The sequence below is a fragment of the Filicampus tigris genome, chromosome 10 (genome assembly GCF_054856515.1).
Source record: "Filicampus tigris isolate MCC_2025a chromosome 10, RoL_Ftig_1.0, whole genome shotgun sequence".
Taxonomy (NCBI): Eukaryota; Metazoa; Chordata; class Actinopteri; order Syngnathiformes; family Syngnathidae; genus Filicampus; species Filicampus tigris.
This window is the reverse complement of record NC_141226.1, coordinates 21,669,615-21,689,964: the sequence shown is the minus strand read 5'-3', so window position 1 is coordinate 21,689,964 and position 20,350 is coordinate 21,669,615. Positions and strand designations below refer to the sequence as shown.

Sequence of the window (20,350 nt, the reverse complement as noted above, 5' to 3'; positions counted from 1 at the left end):
ATTCATGTTACATTATGAGGTGTACTGTAACTCATCGTTCCTACAAGCACTACACTGAAATTTGATGGATGGATTATGTTTTTTTCAGGCAAGGGATTTGGCCACGTTTATCCAAACGAAAAAAGACTTGGGCTGCAGAGCGACCAAGGTACAGGTCATCGAGGAAGGCTCCCGTGTGCAGAGTCCAGATTCGCAAGAGTTTTGGACCATCCTCGGGGGACAGAGTGCCTACCAACGTAAGAAATAATCCAAGATTTATCTACGAATGGAAAACGGGTTGAAACACTCCCTGTCTGGGTGATTAGCTGCCGGTCCGCCGGAGGAGGACGACCTCTTTGAGAACGCCATCGTGGAGACCAACTGCATCTTTCGCCTGCTCGATGATAAACTGATGCCCGATGATGATGAATGGGGGAAGGTCCCTTGCTGCTCCTTGCTGTCATCAAAAGAGGTCGGCACCAGTGCTCCAAAAGCACCACGGGCATCCCTTTTCAGTAAAATGCCCATCTCTAGGGGCAGCATACCATGGTCACCTTTTAATGTGTTGAAGTTTCACTGTGGCTCGTGGTCTGCGCTCCAGGTGTTGGTGTTGGATTTCGGCAGCGAAGTCTACGTGTGGCACGGCAAAGAGGTGACGCTGGCCCAGAGGAAGGTGGCCTTTCAGCTGGCCAAACATCTCTGGAATGGTACCTTCGACTATACCTGCTGCGACATCAACCCGCTGGACCCCGGAAGCTGCAACAGCCTAATACCAAGGTACCTAACATAGGATTATCTATGGGAAATTTCAAATCTCCGGCGACAGATTCAGGGGTGATCGTCACCGGCATGATGTGACTAACACGGTGACGAATAAAAAGTTCGTAGTCCGGCCCGGAACTATGAAACCATCGTCATCGAAGACTTATCCTACAAAAACCCAACAACCATTTAACCTAAGAAAAGACAAAGACCTTACCCGGAGTGGAAGCGAAAATGAATTCCTACAATCACCCAAATTTCCAGTGAAATACTGAAAAAGGATACCAACTACCCAAGCAGAACTGCTTCACCTTGAACAAGCTCTTCTTTATCAGTGTGGTTAATCTCCTGCCACAGGAAGGGCCAAGGCCGTCCCGAATGGGCGATATTCGGCAGGCTGACCGAGCACAACGAGACCATCTTATTCAAGGAGAAGTTTGTGGACTGGTCCGAAGTGAAGCCGCCGATATCACCGACAGAAGGGAGTGAGCAGCTTCCGGAACAACAGGTTTGCGTCGAGTTACTTGTTAACTGCTCCGGTCAACTTTACAAAGCGCAAGCCCGAGCCTAAAGGATTGCCTTTTAGCTTGATTTACCACTGGGCTGTTTTCCCAGAAGTCCACGGGGCGCGAGTGCCGACCGTACGACGCCAGCCTGATGCTGCCGCTCCTCCAGTCATCCGTCGCCGCCATCTTGGATGGCGTGAACGTGGGCCGTGGCTATGGCTCGGTGGAGACCGAAGACCGCATGAGGACTCAGGAGATCTGCACCATCTCAGTGGATGTGTGGCACATCCTGGAGTTCGACTACAGCCGCCTACCTCGCCAAAGCATTGGCCAGTTCCACGAAGGGGACGCCTACGTGGTCAAATGGAAGTACATGGTCAGCACGTCGGGTAAGTCCTGCCGTTCACTCTGGATTCGGTTTGCACACGCTGGTTGATTTTAACATCTTGGTTGTTTTTTTTTGCTTCAGTTGGACGCAGAAACAACCCAGAGGTGAGGAGCACCGGACCAGGCCGGGAGAAATGTTGCTATTTCTTCTGGCAAGGGCGACACTCCACTGTTAGCGAGAAGGGAACGTCGGCGTTGATGACGGTTGAGCTCGACGAGGAGAGAGGGGCTCAGGTAGACATACGGGATTCTTTTCGCGTTTCACCTGGCCTATTGGTCCATTACAAAAAAGTAAAATGGTGGCCACGCGCATGCACTGTTTGAATGATAAACTGAGGGTCACTTGCCCCTGAACATCAACAACAATATATATATTTTGTTTTGGTCATGTCATTTGTTGCCAGACGGAGTTCATTAGGGCTTGTGAGTGCTTCATAGGTCCGCAAAAAATATTCACACGCCCAATCACGCTGCCTTATTCTGCTGAAAGGCGATCGTCACATTCACTGTGTTCTGTAGAAAAGACATTTGTCAAGGCTCTGATGCGCCAGTTTTGCAGGATCTCTGTATAAAAACGATTGTCTGTATGAACTGATACTTTTCCCGCGCCTGCCCGAAATGGGGGTGACAAAGGCAACCTGGCAATTTCCAGCCTTCCGAGGTTGTAACCGAGCCATATCAGAGCCGTGGCAACATTTACTTGTAAGTGACTGCCAAGACAGACATGTCCCATTTAACATCTGATTCAATTTTTTTTTCCCACCTGTTGTGTCGAATGCAATTTGTACAAAAGGCACAGTCGGATACGCGCCAATTTTGCAGATTTTTGTGTATTCTAGCTTGATCTAGAATTTCTCTGTGTAAATAAAGTGGATCTTCACCCCTGTGATGCAGCAATTTTTTTAGGATCTCCGTGTGAAAGTGTGTTTTTGTGCTTACAAAGGTGCAAGTGCAGCAGGGCAAAGAGCCTCCGTGTTTCCTGCAGTGTTTCAACGGTGGGATGATCGTCCACGCCGGAAAGCGGGAAGAAGACGAGGAGAGCATCCCAAGTAAACGCATGTTTTGAGTCCATGATACGTGTCGATCGATATGTGGCGTTCACCGGCTTTTGTTAGGCGAGTGGCGTCTGTACTGCGTGCGTGGCGAGGTGCCGGCAGAGGGCTACCTGCTGGAAGTGGCGTGCCACTGCAGCAGCCTGCGCTCCCGAGCGTCCATGATCCTTCTTAGCGTCGACAAGGCAGCAATCTACCTGTGGCATGGCTGCAAGACACAGGCGCACACTCGTAGTGTGGCTAGCACGGCGGCGCTCAAGATCAAAGAACAGTAAGGGTTTTTTTAAGTTGTGTCATATCGATACACCAGCATTATATGTTGATTTTTGATTGTAAAACGGATGTAATACTGCAAATAAAATTAAATAAACCATTAAATAAATACTCACACACACACACCTATATATATATATATATACAAATCCTTAAATAAAAATGCTATAGAACACTTTTTATTTTCAATGAAAAATATTAAATCAACATTTACTGAAATAATACAAATGCCACTAAATAAATAAAATGTCCTTAAATAAATACAAAATAATATCAACAACATGTTGGTAGATTTGTAAGAACTCTTAAATGAATAAATAATCAGTAAAATAATTAATAAATAAATAGAGTAATTTATTAATTATTATTTTATTTATTAATAAATTAATAAAAGTACAATTTAATGAATGGAAAATTCAATCGAGATAAATGTCCCTAAATAAAAAAAAATGTCCTTTACAGAATACAAATGTCCTAAAATGTCCCGCTCGGGTGCTGACGAGAACCAGAGGGCGGGAGCACATTACGCCAGTTTTGAAATTGCTGCATTGGCTCCCTGTGTGTTTCAGGATCGATTTTAAAGTACTTTTATTAGTTTATAAATGTGTTAATGGTCTTGGGCCATCTTATTTATCTGATTTGCTTTTATCATACCAGCCCTCGCGGATCCTGAGGTCCTCTGGCGCCGGCCTTTTATTTATTCCAAGGGTGAGGACCAAAATGCATGGCGAGGCTGCATTCAGCCGTTTTGGTCCTCACCTTTGGAATAGCCTGCCAGAGGACGTCAGGTGTGCAGAGACTGTTGATATTTTTAAGAGGAAGCTCAAGACACACCTTTTTAGTTTGGCTTTCAACAACTTTTAAATAATTTATCTTTTCTTTTGATTGAAGATAATTCTATGTTTTGCTTTGAATGTTTTAAAGCACTTTGAGTTGCATTTTTATGTATGAAAAGTGCTATATAAATAAAATGTGATTGATTGATTGATTGATAAAATAAATACAAATCCTATTCAATAAATGCAACTTTATTTTAATGAATACAAATACTAACGAATAAATAAAAATGTCAGTGCTGATAAATTTATTAATACATCAGTAAATGTTCTCAAATAAATTAGATGCAATTAAATAAAACTTCAGTTAAATAAATACAAATGGTATTCAATAAATTAGGGTGTCAGTAAATAGATAAAAGACTACACTGAGAGAGAGTACATAAATGAGACTTAAAGAAATAAATGATGATTACCTATGTAAACCTATGTTCAATATAATGATTGAATAATATCAAAACCCTCATGAGACTTGTGTCCCTTCAGGTGTCCTCTTGAAGCCGGACTCCACAGCAGCAGCAAGGTGACCATTCACGAGTGCGACGAGGGCGTGGAGCCGCCGGGCTTCTGGGAGGCTCTGGGACACAAGGACAGGAAGGCCTACGACTGCATGCTGCAAGGTGACAAACGTCCACCTCACGAAGCTGCATTAACATGATCTACAATATTGACTTTGAGCTTTTGCCCTTAAAAGGAGAGTTTGGAGTTTTCAATCCCATACAACCTCATATTTCACACCTCAGACCAACGCAGGACGATATATGCCATAGATGTCGCTTCCGTGCGGAGCTTAGACAAAGTATTGAGACAGCTAGTGGAAGTGAAAGGGGTTCAGACCAAAAAATTGGGACACTTTCAGAAAGTGATCAAGTGTAGAAAATGTGTACAAAAGTATTGGGACATGTAGAGGACATGAAAAGGGTTTGGACAAAAGTATTAGGACACCAACAGGAAGTGAAAAAGTAAAGAAATTATTGGAACACCTATAGAAATTCCGTAGAGTTTTGACTTTAATATTGGACATCTGCATCAGGAGAAAATGTTGGGTTTGGATAAAAAAGTGTTGGGACACCAGCAGGAAGTTAAAACGTTAAGAAGAACATCTGGAGTTTCAGCAAAAATATTGGGACACATACAAGTTGAAAAAAAAAAGATATTTGACAAAAGTATTAGTACACAGAAAGTGAAAATGAGGAGTTCAGACAACATTATTGGAACAAAGTAACAAGGAAATCTTAATTTCTTTCTCAGACCCTGGAAAATTCAACTTCACTCCGAGGCTCTTCCAACTGACCAGCACATCAGGAGAGTTTGTGGCGACGGAGTTCTTCCACCCGTCCCGCGCTCCGGACCTCGTCAGTTCTCTGCCGTTCCTGCAGGAAGAGCTCTACAATGCGGCGCAACCCGGTGAGGCTCGTCTCAAATCCAGTTTTCTCCTTCTTTAGTTCAGGTTTAGACTAAACGAGTACTGCACTGTGCGGGCTTCCCAGCCTTGTTCCTGGTGGACAACTTCCACGAAGTCTACCTGTGGCAGGGCTGGTGGCCTCAGGACAGCGAGAGCACTGGATCAGCTCGCATCCGCTGGGATGTGGACAGGAAATGTGCCATGGAGACGGTGCTACAGTACTGCAAGGGTAATTAATGAAACATGTTTTTTTCAAGAATACTGTATGATCCCAGCAGGCCCATAGTTGAAACACGGCATTCTGATTCATTTTGCGTTTGTGGAATATAAATTAAGCTGCAAAATGCACTTGTTTTTAGCCATCTCCGGGGGCGGCCATTTTGTCTTCTGTCGACTGAAAATGACATCACAACTGCTCCCAACGACCAATCACGGCTCACTTGTTTTCTGAATCCGAGCCGCGATTGGTCATTGTGAGCAGTTGTGATGTCATTTTCAGTTGACAGAAGACAAAATGGCCGCCCCCAGAGATGGCTAAAAACGAGTGGATTAACACACACGCAATATTTATCAGAATGCCCTGTTTCAACTAATGGGCTTGCATAGAACATATTCTTGAAAAAAAAAAATGTTTGCGTTGACTTCCGCTTTAACCCAAACGTCCTAACCACCCCACACCCTCAGCCCTATGCTACTAATCCTAACGCTATAGTTAAGTTTGGTTTAGCATGGCTTTTTTTTTAACCACGTCAAATATTACAGCTGCTTACTTATCAACACCAGGGCAACCAAGGTTTAACGTTCAAAAACATGTGAAAGAGAGACCCCTTTGAAGCTACTTCACGCTTAATTATTAGGTGGGGGCTCTGCAAATGTAAACACATGCCCAAAAAAAAAAAAAAAAAAAACAGCATACAATTCATATTTAACAGACAAACTGAACATTGATCGTAGTTAGTGGGTTCAAACAGATTATACAGTAGATACTTGGACAATAATGTTGTTTTTTAAGTTTCCTCGTGGTGACCTAGTTCCTAAACCTAACCCTAACCTTAACCCTATCCCCCAAACCCTAACCCTATACTCCTTCTCCGAACCATTTATCCATGATAAACTTCCAGAACAGTGGACAGTTTATGTTTTTTTACAGAGAAGAGCGACAGGAAGCCTCAGAAGTCCTACCTGATACACGCTGGGCTGGAACCGCTCACCTTCACCAACATGTTCCCCAGCTGGGAGCACCGGGAGGATGTCGCCGAGATTTCGGAGAGGGTAAAGTCACGTTCAGCTTGAACGGCGCCTTATGTGAGACCCCCTTTGTGAATTCCCCCCATACAGTAAACAAATAAATTGTTGTGTAAAGTGTGCTCAGCAAACATGGCGTGGCTGTTGTACTTGGGCAATGATTCTCAACTGGTGGGTCGGGACCCTAAAGTGGGTCGGCGGATTGTAAAAGATTACAGTACAGACATATGACATTTCAATGTTACAGATGGCGTTCAATTATACTCCATTTTGTACAAAAGAGCTTCTCCTTAAATAGCACTTTTTGTGGCTGCAGGAGGCAGAGGTGTGCAACCAGATCATCCTGGTGGAGGACGTGCTGGCCCGGCTCAGTCGGAACACGTTCCCGCTGGACCAGCTGCGGACGCGGCCGCTCCCGGAGGGTGTGGACCCGCTACGTCTGGAGATCTACTTGTCAGACCGCGACTTTGAGGTCAGGCAGATGCACCTCGATGTTGCTTTTGATGATAAATGTGGCCCGTATGGTTGTCAACGGTTCTTTACGTCAGAGATATCAGACAAACTCCAAAGAAGTGTGCACTTTGTTTTTCTCCATATTTTAAAACAGTGGAAGTCACCCCAAACATATTTTTTTCAAGAATATGTTCCCAGCAGCCCCACTAGTTGAAACACTGCATTCTGATTAATTTTGCGTTTGTGGATTAAGTGTTAATCCACTCGTTTTTAGCCATCTCTGGGGGCGGCCATTTTGTCTTCTGTCGACTGAAAATGACATTACAACTGCTCACAACGACCAATCACGGCTGACCTGTTTTCTGAATCTGAGCCGTGATTGGTCGTTGTGAGCAGTTGTGATGTCATTTTCAGTCGACAGAAGTGACAAAATGGCCGCCTCCAGAGATGGCTGTAAACGAGTGGATTATCATTTAATCCACAAATGCAAAATTAATCAGAATGCCCTGTTTCAACTAGTGGGCTTGCATAGAACATGTTCTTGAAAAAAATATGTTTGCTTTGACTTCCGCTTTAATGATAAGGCCACTGATATTACTCGGTGAAAACCTGAAATGGTTCCGTTTTGCGGGTGCAGACACAGATGCAGATAACAAAAAAAAAATGTCCTTATCATTAAAAACTCCCTTCTCCATAACATGTTTCCTCCAACTCTCACTTTTCAGAGCAAGTACTGTTGAGGTAAGATGACCTTTTAAGCTCTCAAACTGCCGATTCACATTTCTGCGCACGATGACCACCCTTGAAATATAAGAACTGAACGAGGGGAACTGCTGTGGGTTGCATTGTGATCGTCTGCAGCCATGGATTTCCCAAGCGCTCATCGTCTTCCACACTGTGCTGTAAAAACGCACGCCAGTCACTCTTTGTTCTTCCCGACGCTCACTTTCCCCCCCGAGGAATGAACGAATGAATGAATGCATCACTGCCGCAGCGTACGACGTGAAGCATGACCAATGCAGCACATGAATGCTGAAGAGCAACTAGCCACACGTGTCCTTGCATGTCACATACCGCAAGTATTCTTACACTTTTCTTGAACAACACTGAAATGTCATTAAAAATGATTCAGCCATTCTAAAAATAGCAACACCAGATACGATTAAATAATGAATTAATTTTTTAAAAAATGATACTTCATTAAGAAAATGTCACGACAGTCATGCTCACCATGTGCCTGTGAACAATTCCAAATTGTTCATTACGATAGTATGTTCTATGTGGCACCACTAGTCTAAACGCGGTATTCTGATTAATGTTGTGTTTGTGGAATGTGAATTAAGCAGCAAAATCCACCACGTTTTTATCCATCTGTGGGTACGGCCATTTTGGATAAAAATGGGTGGCTTTTTCTGCTTAAAGTTGAAAGTCATCCTAAACATACTTTTTTCAAGAATATGTTCTATGCAAGCCCACTCGTTGAAACAAGGCATTGTGATAAATATTGCGTTTGTGGAATAAGAGTTAATCCACTCGTTTTTAGCCATCTCAGGGGGCGGCCATTTTGTCACTTCTGCCGACTGAAAATATCGCAACTACTCAGGGCGGCTGGGATAGGTTGGAGTTTACCCTTGATTCTAATGAGGACAAGCACGACTGAAAAAAATGAATGGATGGATGGTTTTCATTTGATAGAGGTGCTGTTATTAAATGGATTTACGATATCCCTTTGATTGTTTTTTTGGTGAGTTACACCTGCTGTTATGATTTTCACTTTGCTATGCACTCTTATTAACCGCCGTGTATGTGTGTGTCTACGTGTACTTCGCAGGAGGCTTTGGAGATGAAGAGGGATGAATATGAACGTCTACCAGGGTGGAAACAGGTCAACTTGAAGAAGGCTAAAGGACTTTTTTAAGCACGTTGCATTTAAGATGGAACAGGTGGAAGATGGAAAAGCACAAAAAGCGAGAAAGAGAGGGATGGAAATAGACAGGGAAACGATGTGAAGACTTGAAAGGCACTTGCTGTTCTGTGTTGGGACGTCGCAACACCAAACGTGTTGGTTTTTGTGGACTTGACACCACGTTGCACAAGTACAAGTGTGCACTTTTGGAATTAATGTTGTAATGTAAAGGTTTGGTTTAAAATGATGTATAGTGCCTTTGCTTAATTTTCTTGTGTACAGTTTATACAAAGACATTCTAGTGTAACGTCCTTTTGGCATAAAACATAGAGAATCCAAAATGGAGTCATCTTGTGTCTCCTGCTTAATAAATGAAAGCACTTTTGAGCCCACTTTAACAGATTGAGATTGTTTTTTGGTTTTTTTTTTTAAACAAAAGCATGTTATTTCTATGGAATAAATAATTGAATTAGTTAATAAAACAATGACAATAGCATGAAATACTTATTTTTTAAATTAATCATTTTTAATTCATTGAGAGGCTAGAAGATTTTTTTCAATGGAATCACATTCCAAAATCATATATTCGAATCATACATTTTTTGCATAACTTGTACTTTTACTGGAGCCTAGCAAAGCTTTGGTGAGAGGCGCGGTATACCTTGTACTGGTTACCAGTCAGTCACAGGGCACATGTAGACAAACAAGAGTCCCAACCGAGAAAAATGACGGATGACGGACGACGGAAGGGTACCCTCGCTGCGGACGCTCAATTTTTAATAGAATGCCAAGCTCTAGTTTCAAGATGGGGAAGAAATGGGGGGTGAAAAACGGAGTAATATGAAGTTCAGATCTTCCTTCCACAACCACAATTATGCCATTCTTAACTAATAAAATAAAAAACACAATGAAACACAAATTTAAAAAAAACATTTCATAATAATTTACCAAAAATGTAAAAATATATATTTTGTCATGAATCTCACTGGTTGGGGAGTCTGTCAATCTGGGAGGGCCTGTGCACACCCAGGCCAATCCATGGCTCCGCCCCTGGTGTGGACCTAAGAGATTATGGTGGTCCACTGTATTGATTACACAACTATTAACCCTTCCTTGCTTGAGGATGATTTTTTAGTAATTGTGTTTGTCAATAAAAAAAACCCCTGTCATTTTCATGAAATAAAAATAAGAGCATTTTATTGCATGATTTAATGAGACACTCAATTACTTCTTCTTCCTGTTATTATTATTATTGTTATTACTATTATTATTATTATTATTATTGTTATTATTAAATAGTTATTAAATAATTACATCGGACGGAAGTACGCCACTCCAAACACGGAAGACTTTATTGTTCCGTGTGTGGGCGGGATCAAGAGTCACGTGACGTGACGCTGATAACCAAATAAAAGGAGCGGTAACTCCATCATCGGCCTCTCTCAACCTTGTTTCGTAATTGTTACTGACCGCAACCATTCCTGTTCACCAGTCGGTCAATCCTTGTCGCACGGTATGTCAACGTTTTACTCCATCCTTTCTTCAAATACCCTTTTAATTGTTCGTAGTTTGTGTTGGGGCGTTTAATGAATCATTTCCGTGTTGAGTTGTTGGCGAGTTTCCTGCCTGGCAGCCCACGTTCGTGCACCTCGTGGGGTTTATGGCACGCCTAACATGGCAGCTGAAGCTCAAGTGGTGTATTTCAGATGTACTTTTTAAATTGTGAAACAGTTCTTTAGTGTACGTATTCCCTCTGGTGCCAGGGTATGAGAAAAAAGTATTTTTTTTGCTAATACGTACCCACAATTTAGCAAACCGCTTGCGTTCCGTCGTACATATCTATCAATGTAAATTATATTAGGAGGTGCCGGTATATTTCTAGAGCGTAGTGCAATGCTTTGTGAATCACATTTAGAGCGGTCATGGCGTGGTTTAGTTTCACTTTCATCCCCTTTATATCAAATGGAAATACTATTGCTCGCGTTCTATGGTGTTGCTTAAGCGGTTTTAGCAGCTGCGAACAACTACAATTAGCCAATGTGTTTAATTTTCATTTTTCGTGCGTCAAATTCATCCGCAACCTTTTTCGCTCGCCACTAGCAATCGCCCTATTGTCATTATAGGGTGGCGGAATGCAAGCGGTTTGCTAAACTGTGGGTACAGATTAGCAAAAAAAAATATTTTTTTCCCCTCAAACCCTGGCACCAGAAGGGCTCTGTATTTGTGAGTTATTTGAGTGTGGGGTAAAGTGCGTTGGATTTTTAGGTTACCCAGCGCTGTTTTTTGTTGTAAGGTGCCACCTGCCATAGCCACACAAAATGTCGTCTTTTAATGAGCGTTTTTATTTGGTCAAACCTTCAATGATGAGTTGCATGTGAGTCCGTGTTTCAGCTGAGTCTGATGATTATTCTTCACTGCACTGACAAGTGTTTGACCCCACACGTTGCGGTGTGGTGTTTGTTTTTAAATGACTTGTTTTCTAATGCAAAAAAATTCTTATTTTTAGGTTCTCTCCATTGAGGTATTTTTTTTTTAATATAAAGGTGAGTCTCTAACCATCCTTTGCACCTCATTCTACACATGTACAGTACATAGCTGCTTTTACATGGAATCAATTTTTGTTCTCTTTTTAGGTGACTTTCCTGAGATGTATTCTGCTGCACCAGAATGTTGATTAAATTTTGTAAGGTTCAGTGCCACCTGCTGTGACATTTGACGTCTCAAGAGTGTTTTTTTTCCCCCCCATATACACTAGAAATGTTTGTTTGACTGTAGATGCCATGTTGAAAAGATAGGGTAAAAGCTTAACCCTCATGATGCATTGTCTACTATATTTGTGCATTTTTTAAATATTTTATCTTTAAATCAAAGACAAAGCATATTTAAAAACACCAGAGCTGACATTTCCATGGGGTGTCTAAAATGAATTAGACAGAATTTCCATGGGGTGTGTAAAACGAATTAGACATGAATTTCAAAATGCCACCTGCTGACCATTCTAAGACATTGCAGCAATGAGATTATTTTAACACAATCGACAATTTTAGCATAGACACCATTATAATTCAGATTTTTTTTTTTTTTTTTTTTTTTTAAATGCATTAACCTAATGTGCAAAAATGCATTTCCCGCGATTACCACATCAATTGATTTACGCTTGTACAGACCTATGCATGCCAAATGTTTGTTGAGAGCATTTACACCCCTTCACCATTAGGTGGCGCCAGAGGCTCGTAAATGATTTTGCCATTTTTGCAGTAGGTTCCAAAACGATGCATAGTTGTACAACAATTCCGGTCGGGATTGTAAGTAGGACATGATGGGGACCTCCGGACATAACTGGCAGAGTTCTTTTGGATGTTCTGCATAGAGATTGGCTCAGATTTCGAAAAATTAATGAGTTACGTTTTTAAATCTCAACTATGATTGGTCCGCCTCGTGATTTGAATTTATTAGCCCGCGATTGGTCAAGGCGAGGGTGTGGTGGTACTTAAGATATTCGAGCAACCACCAGTGAGTTGGATGCTGGAGAGTGCAGAAATGGCTACGTTTTTTAACAAAGACAAAGCCATTCGAGCAAGTTTGGCAACTGACGCCAAAGACGATTCCGGTTCCGAAACGTGAGAACATGAGTCGTCGGGGGAGCGCCGACGATGCGGTATGGAGCTCGAAAAATAAAAAAGTGATGTGGCATCCAACCAACAAAGTGGCTGGACATTACGTCCCTGAGCGAAATCAGCAGCCCGGAGACGGCGTTTGCGTTGTTTGTGGATGATGCGATCGTCGCGAAAATAGTCGAAATGACCAACCTCCAAGGGCACCGCACGCTCAAGAACTGGTCTCCCCTCACGCCCCAAGAGCTGCGGGCGTATATCGGGCTGCTGATCCTGGCCGGAATGTACCGGTCCAGGCATGAAGCGACAAGCAGCTTGTGGGGCGTCAAGACCGGCCGTCCGATGTTCCCCGGAGCAATGGCTCATCGGCGGTTTATGGAGATCAACCGAATTCTACGTTTTGATAAAACGCTCGGACCGCAGGGACGCCGTGCCAACAAACTGTCGGCGATATCGGATTTGTGGAGCAGCTGGAATTTCCGGCTGCAGAAAATGTTCCACGTGGGACGTGACGCGTGCGTGGACGAGCAGCTAATTGCCTTTAGCGGACGCTGCAGCTTCAAACTGTATATCCCGTCAAAGCCCGCAAAGTATGGCATAAAAATTTGGGCCATCTGTGACGCTCAAACCTCCTACGCATTAAAGCTGGAGGTCTACACCGGCAAGGCTCCAGGGGGCGCGCGCGAACACAATGTAGGAATGCGTGTAGTGCTGGGACTCACTGACGCGCTGGAAAGGCACACGATAACAGTGGACAAGTTTTTCACATCAATACCCCTTGCAGCGGAACTGAATAAAAAAAAAAGAAACTCACTTTTGGGTACTATAAGGAGGAACAAGGCCGAGCTCCCTGCACAAATGACACAAATAACAGGACGGCAGCCCCTCCCGAGCATTTTCTGCTTCACCAAAGACATGGCTTTGGTTTCATACGTCCCCAAAAAGGGGGAAAATGTGCTGCTGCTCAGCACAGCACACAAGGAGCCTAAAGTGGAGGACGGGGGCAAAAGAAAACCCGAAATGATATCGGATTACAATAAATCTAAGGGAGCAGTGGACCACCTGGACCAGGTAAGCACAAGTTTTGTTTTTGTCGCAAAGTGTTTATCAAAGCTGGCCAATGTGCCTTTTCTACCACATGCTGGACGTTTCGGCCTTCAATGCCTTTGTGCTGTACAGCTCTGTGAACCCGGATTGGAACTCCAACAAACTTTACAGAAGAAGGCTGTTCCTCGAGGAGGTCGGCAATGCGTTGATCATGCCAGAGGTGGAGCGGAGAAAGCCACAGACCGCTGCAGGTAAGGTGCAGCAACAAGAGGCCACTCCTTTGATCAAGCGAAAACAATGTGGCCTCTGCACAGGCAAATGCATCGCATCCCATGCATGCGAAAAGTGTGCTACCCCCATTTGCCGCAAACACACGAGGAGCATCTGCAAAAACTGCTGAGGAAAAAAAAAAAAAAGTTCTGAAAAGTGTTATTCTTGTTCAGTATTTGGTGGTTGGTCATTACTTTATATAAATTCATGTGTATGGATAGCTCTGATGCCACTGAACATTTTGAGCGGTTGAAAGTAAAAATAATATTCATAAATCACTTATCACACCTCAAAACATTTACAATTATTGTAAAAATTGCGTGTTTAGGGCTATTATACACAAAAACGGCCATTGCCAAAAATAAGCACGGATGGAAAAAACATTCTGTTGACTCTTTGACCTTTTCAAGGCTCTAATTGTGTGATATGATATTTTCCAATTCAATTTTGTTTTATACATATATATCTAACATAGTTTTGGTCATAGCACAGTACTGCTTTTATTGTCAATAGAGGGTAAAAAAAGAAAGAAAAAATAAAAACTGTGTATAGATAGCTCTGATGCCACTGAACATTTTGAGTGGTTGAAAGAAAAAATAAAATCAGAAATAACTTGGTTATCACACTTAAAATACTTCTACAATTTTTGTAAAAATTCGTGATGCGTTATTTTTTTGCTACCACAAGGGTTAAAGACAACATAAATTTGAAAGCGGCATTTTTAAAAAAAAAATTTAATGCATAATCCTATCCAGTCTGACTTTTGTGCACAAACCTCAGTGAAATGTATCCAATAAAATTTAAAGATTGTGATGAAATGTGTCAAGTTTGATTTATGAGCTGTGTGCATATGCCAGGCCAGCTGTAGGAAATGGTTTAAATGCAAAGCACATTTAAGAATGGTGCTAGAACATGGCCATGTCATTAGGTACGGGTTCAAACTCTCAAACTGCCTTTACAAATAAAATCGTTTACCTTCCACTGTCAGACGTTATTGTGGTTAAAACTAAATTTAGATTTATGGCTAAACAAAGTTAAGTTAAGAATTTTCTTTGAAAAAAAAAAAAAAAAGAATTTCCATGTGAACAAACTAGTTATACAGTGAGGAACCAATTAGTGTATCAAATATTTGACTTATTTCCCTGCCAAATTAAACCGTAGTTCAGCATTGAGTGGCCTGGTCAAAGGCCAGACTTGAATCAGATTTGAAATACTGTGGCAAGACTTCAGAAAGGCCGTTCATGCTGAAACACTCTATTTTTGCTGACCTGAAGAGTGGGCCAAAAATATCCCCACAGTGATGAGAATTTTTAATGAACTTGTGTTGTTGTTGCTAAAGTTGGCCCAACCAGTTTTCCGGCCAGAGCTGCCTCAATGGGTGATGAATGCATGTGCTAAAGGCGCCGCGGACTACAGGGGGCGCCAAAACTCCGGTGAAAATTCACCTTGTATTCAAGGTGAATTTTCACCGCAGTAAATTGAAATCAGTGTTCCTGCCCAGGTTGAGCTTTGAACTCTTGAGTGACTCACAGCTCACAATGACCAATCACGGCTCAGATTCAGAAAACAGGTCCGCCGTGATTGGTCGTTGCCTGAGCCCTGAGCAGTTGTGATGTCATTTTCAGTTGAGAGAAGTGACAAAATGGCCGCCCCCGGAGATGGCTAAAAATGGGTGGATTAACTCTTAATCCACAAATGCAATATTTAGCACAATGCCTTGTTTCAACTAGTGGGCCTGCATAGAACATAGTCCTTAAAAAAATATGTTTGGGTTGACTTCATTTTTTAAGTGAAATTGGTTAATTTCCCACGGCACACCTCAGGATCTCTCATATAACACACAAGTTGGAAATGACTGAAGGGTAAAAAAAAAAAAAAAGTCAATGTTTTAATTGGTTATATCGTCCCATAACCAAACGTCTACATATGTGTTTCACATGCATTTTCATTTGTATGCTTTCCAGTCAAGCACGTCAGTTCCTTCAGGACTCTTCATTGTCCATTTTGTGCCGACGAAGAGGCCGCGCCGGAGTCCACGTTACTGAGAGTCACGTCCTTGCTCCGCTTGGTCGCCGTCTGGTCCAGCGACGTCCCCTCGAAGAGGCGCGCCATGAAGCCCAAGCCGTTCTTCTTGATGTACGATTTGCCAGCGAAGGTGTACAGGACGGGGTTGGCGCAGCTACTGATGAAGGCCAGGGCCGACGTGATGGCCCGACTCGACTTGTAGATGAGTTCCAGACTATGGGGAGACAGCGGCTTGGGTCATGAGGTCAAAGGTAAGCGCTAAGCGGCACACTTGGTCTGAAGCTAATTGATGTTAAGGAAGGGAGTCTGCCAATCAGAGGTGTTGCCTTCGGGGTCCGTGCACAAACAGCTGACCTCGTGCAACTACTAAATTGTTACAAATGGCCTTCAATCAATCATTTCATCGATATGTCTATCCATTAATGCTTCTGCGCTAGTTTTTACGGGGAAAAAATGTTCTTTGACGTATGAAAATTTGAGAAGTTTTACATTTAGGTTTGTTGAAGACTGAAAATTGTCTTTGAGAAGACGTGTAGGTATGTTGTTTGTTGAAGGCTGTAAATTTTGGTTTTAATAGGGTTTTTTTTGTTGTTTTTTTTTTTAATTAACGCCTTCTGTTTTTTTAATTAGTTGGCTAAAGTTTGTCCTCGGCAAACTGAGAAAATGTTTTACGAAACACGTACGTTAGGTTTGTTGAGAACGCTTGTCTTCGAAAAGCGTCTTGACTTTGCTCGACTTTTGATTTGACTTGACCAAAAAAAAAAAAAAAACGTACTTTCGATTAATTCGCCCAAAGGAACATCGAAGCCATTTGCTGCACGGTTTCCCGTAGCCGCATTTTTGTTTTGTTCTCTTTTCAACTCACATTTCTCGTCTGGGAGATCCCTCGGAGTACCATTCAGATGCCACCTTGGACCAGACCAAAACATAATCAGCGTTTGCTCCAAACTATTGGCTGCGATGATCACGAGCTAAAAGCTTCGCGGCAAACAAACCTGTATCATGTTGCTAACGTGGTACGGCAACCAGAAGAGACAGAACATCACCACAATGGCCAGGATGAGTTTTTCGCTGCGGACCTTCCGGCGGAACTTGGTCTGTCTCAGGCGTCTTAGAATGAGCACGTAGCTAGTGATGATGACGGCGTAAGGCAAGATGAAGCCCACCACTGTCTCAAAGGAGTACTGAAACCTCACCTGCAAACAGTCATGTTCATCGTTTACATCATAGATCTGATAGTATGTTTGGATGACTGACATACTGGGTTCATCGACGGCTAAATCTGTCTTTTTGAGAACATTTACATTAAGTCAATCGAAGACTGAATTGTCTTTTAAGTTTTTGGGAAAAACACATTAGATTAGTTCAAGGGAAAGCCAACCCAGACATTTTTTTAAATATGTTCTATGCAGGCCCACTAGTTGAAATAAAGCATTAATTCATTCACTGGCATTGACGTCTTTATTTGTCTTTTCACATTCCAGCCATTTCATCCCAAGAGCGTTTTTGTTTTTTTCAAAATTTTTCAAACGTTTTAGGGTCAAAGGGGGTCTGGAAATGTCTGGCAGTGAATTGCGTTTGTGAAATATGAGTTGAAGCAGCACTGGGCAAGGAATCGACCTTAATAAAAAAAAAAAAATTCACAACTCTTTTGATGAAACATTGACTTACAAGTACAGTAGTTGAACGGGACTTCATGCCCTGAGGGGGTCTGTATCGTTTTTACTGGCACAAAGCAACTTTGGGATCAACCCTGGCACACAAAAAAAATCCTAATGTCCTGAATTGCTTTACGGCATACTCACTTCCTCCTTTCGCTATAAGGACGGCTCAGGATTTCACGATACCACGCGCTGGCACGCATGGGGAATGTGATTGATTTTTGTCAAAACACTACCGCTTTTCTCCACATGGCGCCGCCATAATCAACAAAAACTGACATGACAGTGTTGCTTTAAGCAGCAAAATCCACCCGTTTTTAGTTATCTCAGGGGGCAGCCATTTTGTCAATTCTGTCGACTGAAAATGACATCACAGTTGCTCGTGGCTCAGCTTCAGAAAACAGGTCAAAACAGGTCAAAACGCAATATTAATCAGAACGCCTTATTTCAACTAGCGGGCCTGCATAGAACATATTCTGGCAAAAAGTATGTTTGGGTTGACTTCCCTTTCACATATCGTCGCTGTCATGTGAAAAACACTTATCTCCATTTTTTTTTTCATTTTCTTATTTTTACATGAATCATGTTTCCGACATCGCATTAAAGTGAAAAAAATATATATATATATATCTAATAAATATATCTAATAAAAAAAAATTGGAGATCGACGACTTCACACATTTTAACGTTCAAACCATTTTCAACAAACACATAATTGTCTCGGAGTTGAACCCAGAAACGCGTCTGCCGCGTTTGGCTGATGATGCTTACGTATCGAGGCAGCGTATGGTTGGGCACGCACACGTGTCGCGTCTTGTTCCGCTCGTCCTTGTCTTCCCGCACGTCCCGGAACACTAGCGAGGGCAACGCGCTGACGGCCACCAACAGCCACATGCCCAGAATGACGCGGCGCACCAGCTTCCTGCTGAGCCTGGCCGCCGTCCTGCGGGGCAGCACCACCACCACCAGCCGATGCACGCTCATCAGCGTGATGAGGAAGATGGAGGCGTACATGTTGACGTTGCAGAGGTAGAAGAGACCCTTGCACATGGCTGTCCCGAAAACCCACGTCTGCTTAGCCAGGTAGACTATGAAGAAGACGGTGAGCGCCATGAGGAAGCCGTCCGCGCACGCCAGGTTGAGGATGAGCAGCGTGGTGACGGAGCGGCGGCGGGCGCGAGCGAGGATGCTCCACACGATGAAGAGGTTGCCCGGCACACCCAGCAGGAAAACCAGACTCAGGATGAGGGCGCCCACCGTGGTGGAGTAGTCGTTGCTCACTACACTGTCATCTTCGGGGTTCTTGTCTTCCTCCGTGAAGCGCCCGATGACATCACTCAGGTTGTTCATGCTGGAAGGAGAGCAGATTTGAGTTGGCAAAAGAGGCATCTTGTTGTTTGACTTTGTTCTGATTTTTGTAGGCTACTTTGTGTTTTGACTGGTTCTCGTTTTGTGGTTCTTGACTTTTTTTTTTTTTTTTGACTAGGTTCTTGAAACGTTTTTTGAGTCTTTTGGCTGTAGTTGTTGACATTTTCTTTACTTTGGTCATTGATGTGTTTCATGATATGGTTTGGATAGATTCTTGTCTTTCTTGTGTTTTTGACCTTTTTTATATATACATATATATATACTGTTTTTTGTTCTTGGCTTTTTGGGGCAGGGTTATTGACTCGGTTTTTAAAACCATAAATCTTGTCGTTCGTTCCTTCGTTTTATTTATTTATTTTTAACGTAGGTTTTCACTTGGTTCTTGCCTGAATCATGACTTGGTTTTGGAATTTTTTTGTGTGTGTGTTATTCCTAGCAGATTCTAATCATCGTTTTGAGAGTGTTTTGACTTAATTACTGTTGAGGTTCTTGACTTGATTTGTTTAAAATGTATTTTTTAATACAGCTTCTTGACTTGGTTTTTAACTTGTTTTGACTAGGAGTTCCGCTCTTTACTAAGTGCTATTGGTAGTTTTATCTTAAATAGTGTAATATGAGATTTTGTGTCTTTCCGAGCGGTTTATTGTGCATAAACCACCAGCCTGACGTAGCCTCGCAAATATTCATTCAGGGTCTGAAGCCAACCGTTTAAACCCTGCATGCTAAAACACGCGGGCCAAGCAAATTTCACTTAAAAATTGTTTGTTGCTACATTGACTTCTCTGGTGAGGCTTTAAAATGCAAACAGTCGATTTTCGGCCACAATAGATTCAGACAGTTTGTGGAAATCACCACACTAAGTCTTAAAAACATTCATCTACATGAGGATTTCATACATTTTTAAGATCAACACCCATATTATACTCCACAACCAAATGAAATATATATCGTTTTAAAAATGCCCCCCCCCCCAAAAAAACCCTCTATTGTAATGAATATAGATTCTAATAATCGATCGATGAATCGCACATTTATTTATTGCAACAAATGTCATTAAAAAATGGCTTTTATAATAGAAAAGCGTTCAGATGAGAGTTACTGACCTTTCCAGGATGCGATTTGTTTGTCAAAATGAAAATATTCCACTTGTGCTCCGTGCCGCGTCTTTTCCCTTGTGGGACTTAACATGTCACGGCTCTCCGTCACAGCGTGAATCACACCCTACACGCATACTCACTCTCACACACACACAGGTTGTGACATGTACACAGGCGTGTACACTTCCCTGGCTCTTCCCATAAAAAAAAAAAATCTTTACTTTCTACTCGGGATGGTATTTTTCTTGCCCGACTTTTTTACACTTATCAGTGAATAAGGCCATTATATTTGAAGTGACGTTGAAGGCACAATATATAAAAAGTGTCCGACTTTCAGGGGGATAAGGCTGATGATGTGATTCGAGTTTTCTAAATCCGAACATGCCGTAGTCGCGATATTGCAAGCATTAAAGGTAAAATGAAAGTTTGTTCATTTTGAGGATACGTCATCAAAAGGATGGGCA

General features: G+C 42.4%; 2 protein-coding genes across 8 annotated transcripts in view; one reads left to right on the top strand and one right to left on the bottom strand.

Annotated features, from left to right (window-relative positions):
* svilb (supervillin b) overlaps positions 1 to 9,196 on the top strand; it is a 34,712-nt gene extending 25,516 nt beyond the window's left edge. For 6 of the 7 annotated variants that reach the window (XM_086043079.1, XM_086043078.1, XM_086043080.1 and 3 more), the window contains 14 exons: positions 89 to 236; positions 306 to 451; positions 581 to 756; positions 1,099 to 1,249; positions 1,357 to 1,636; positions 1,717 to 1,868; positions 2,578 to 2,683; positions 2,750 to 2,957; positions 4,282 to 4,415; positions 5,047 to 5,202; positions 5,286 to 5,429; positions 6,351 to 6,472; positions 6,762 to 6,917; positions 8,730 to 9,196. In XM_086043079.1, the coding sequence (XP_085899205.1) occupies positions 89 to 236; positions 306 to 451; positions 581 to 756; positions 1,099 to 1,249; positions 1,357 to 1,636; positions 1,717 to 1,868; positions 2,578 to 2,683; positions 2,750 to 2,957; positions 4,282 to 4,415; positions 5,047 to 5,202; positions 5,286 to 5,429; positions 6,351 to 6,472; positions 6,762 to 6,917; positions 8,730 to 8,816 (2,166 nt within the window). In that variant the 3' untranslated portion in view covers positions 8,817 to 9,196. Of the gene's footprint in view, positions 1 to 88; positions 237 to 305; positions 452 to 580; positions 757 to 1,098; positions 1,250 to 1,356; positions 1,637 to 1,716; positions 1,869 to 2,577; positions 2,684 to 2,749; positions 2,958 to 4,281; positions 4,416 to 5,046; positions 5,203 to 5,285; positions 5,430 to 6,350; positions 6,473 to 6,761; positions 6,918 to 7,623; positions 7,640 to 8,729 lie in introns of all 7 variants that reach the window. The other variant, XM_086043075.1, reaches the window with a different exon arrangement.
* A 4,714-nt stretch (positions 9,197 to 13,910) lies between these two features.
* On the bottom strand, positions 13,911 to 20,081 carry ltb4r2b (leukotriene B4 receptor 2b). The gene is made up of 5 exons (XM_086042274.1): positions 19,893 to 20,081; positions 18,193 to 18,772; positions 16,756 to 16,956; positions 16,626 to 16,669; positions 13,911 to 15,974 (listed from the first exon to the last, which is right to left on the bottom strand). Exons 2-5 carry the CDS (start codon positions 18,769 to 18,771, stop codon positions 15,728 to 15,730), a joined length of 1,071 nt encoding a protein of 356 aa, XP_085898400.1. The 5' UTR covers position 18,772; positions 19,893 to 20,081; the 3' UTR covers positions 13,911 to 15,727.
* Between the last annotated feature and the right edge of the window lie 269 nt (positions 20,082 to 20,350).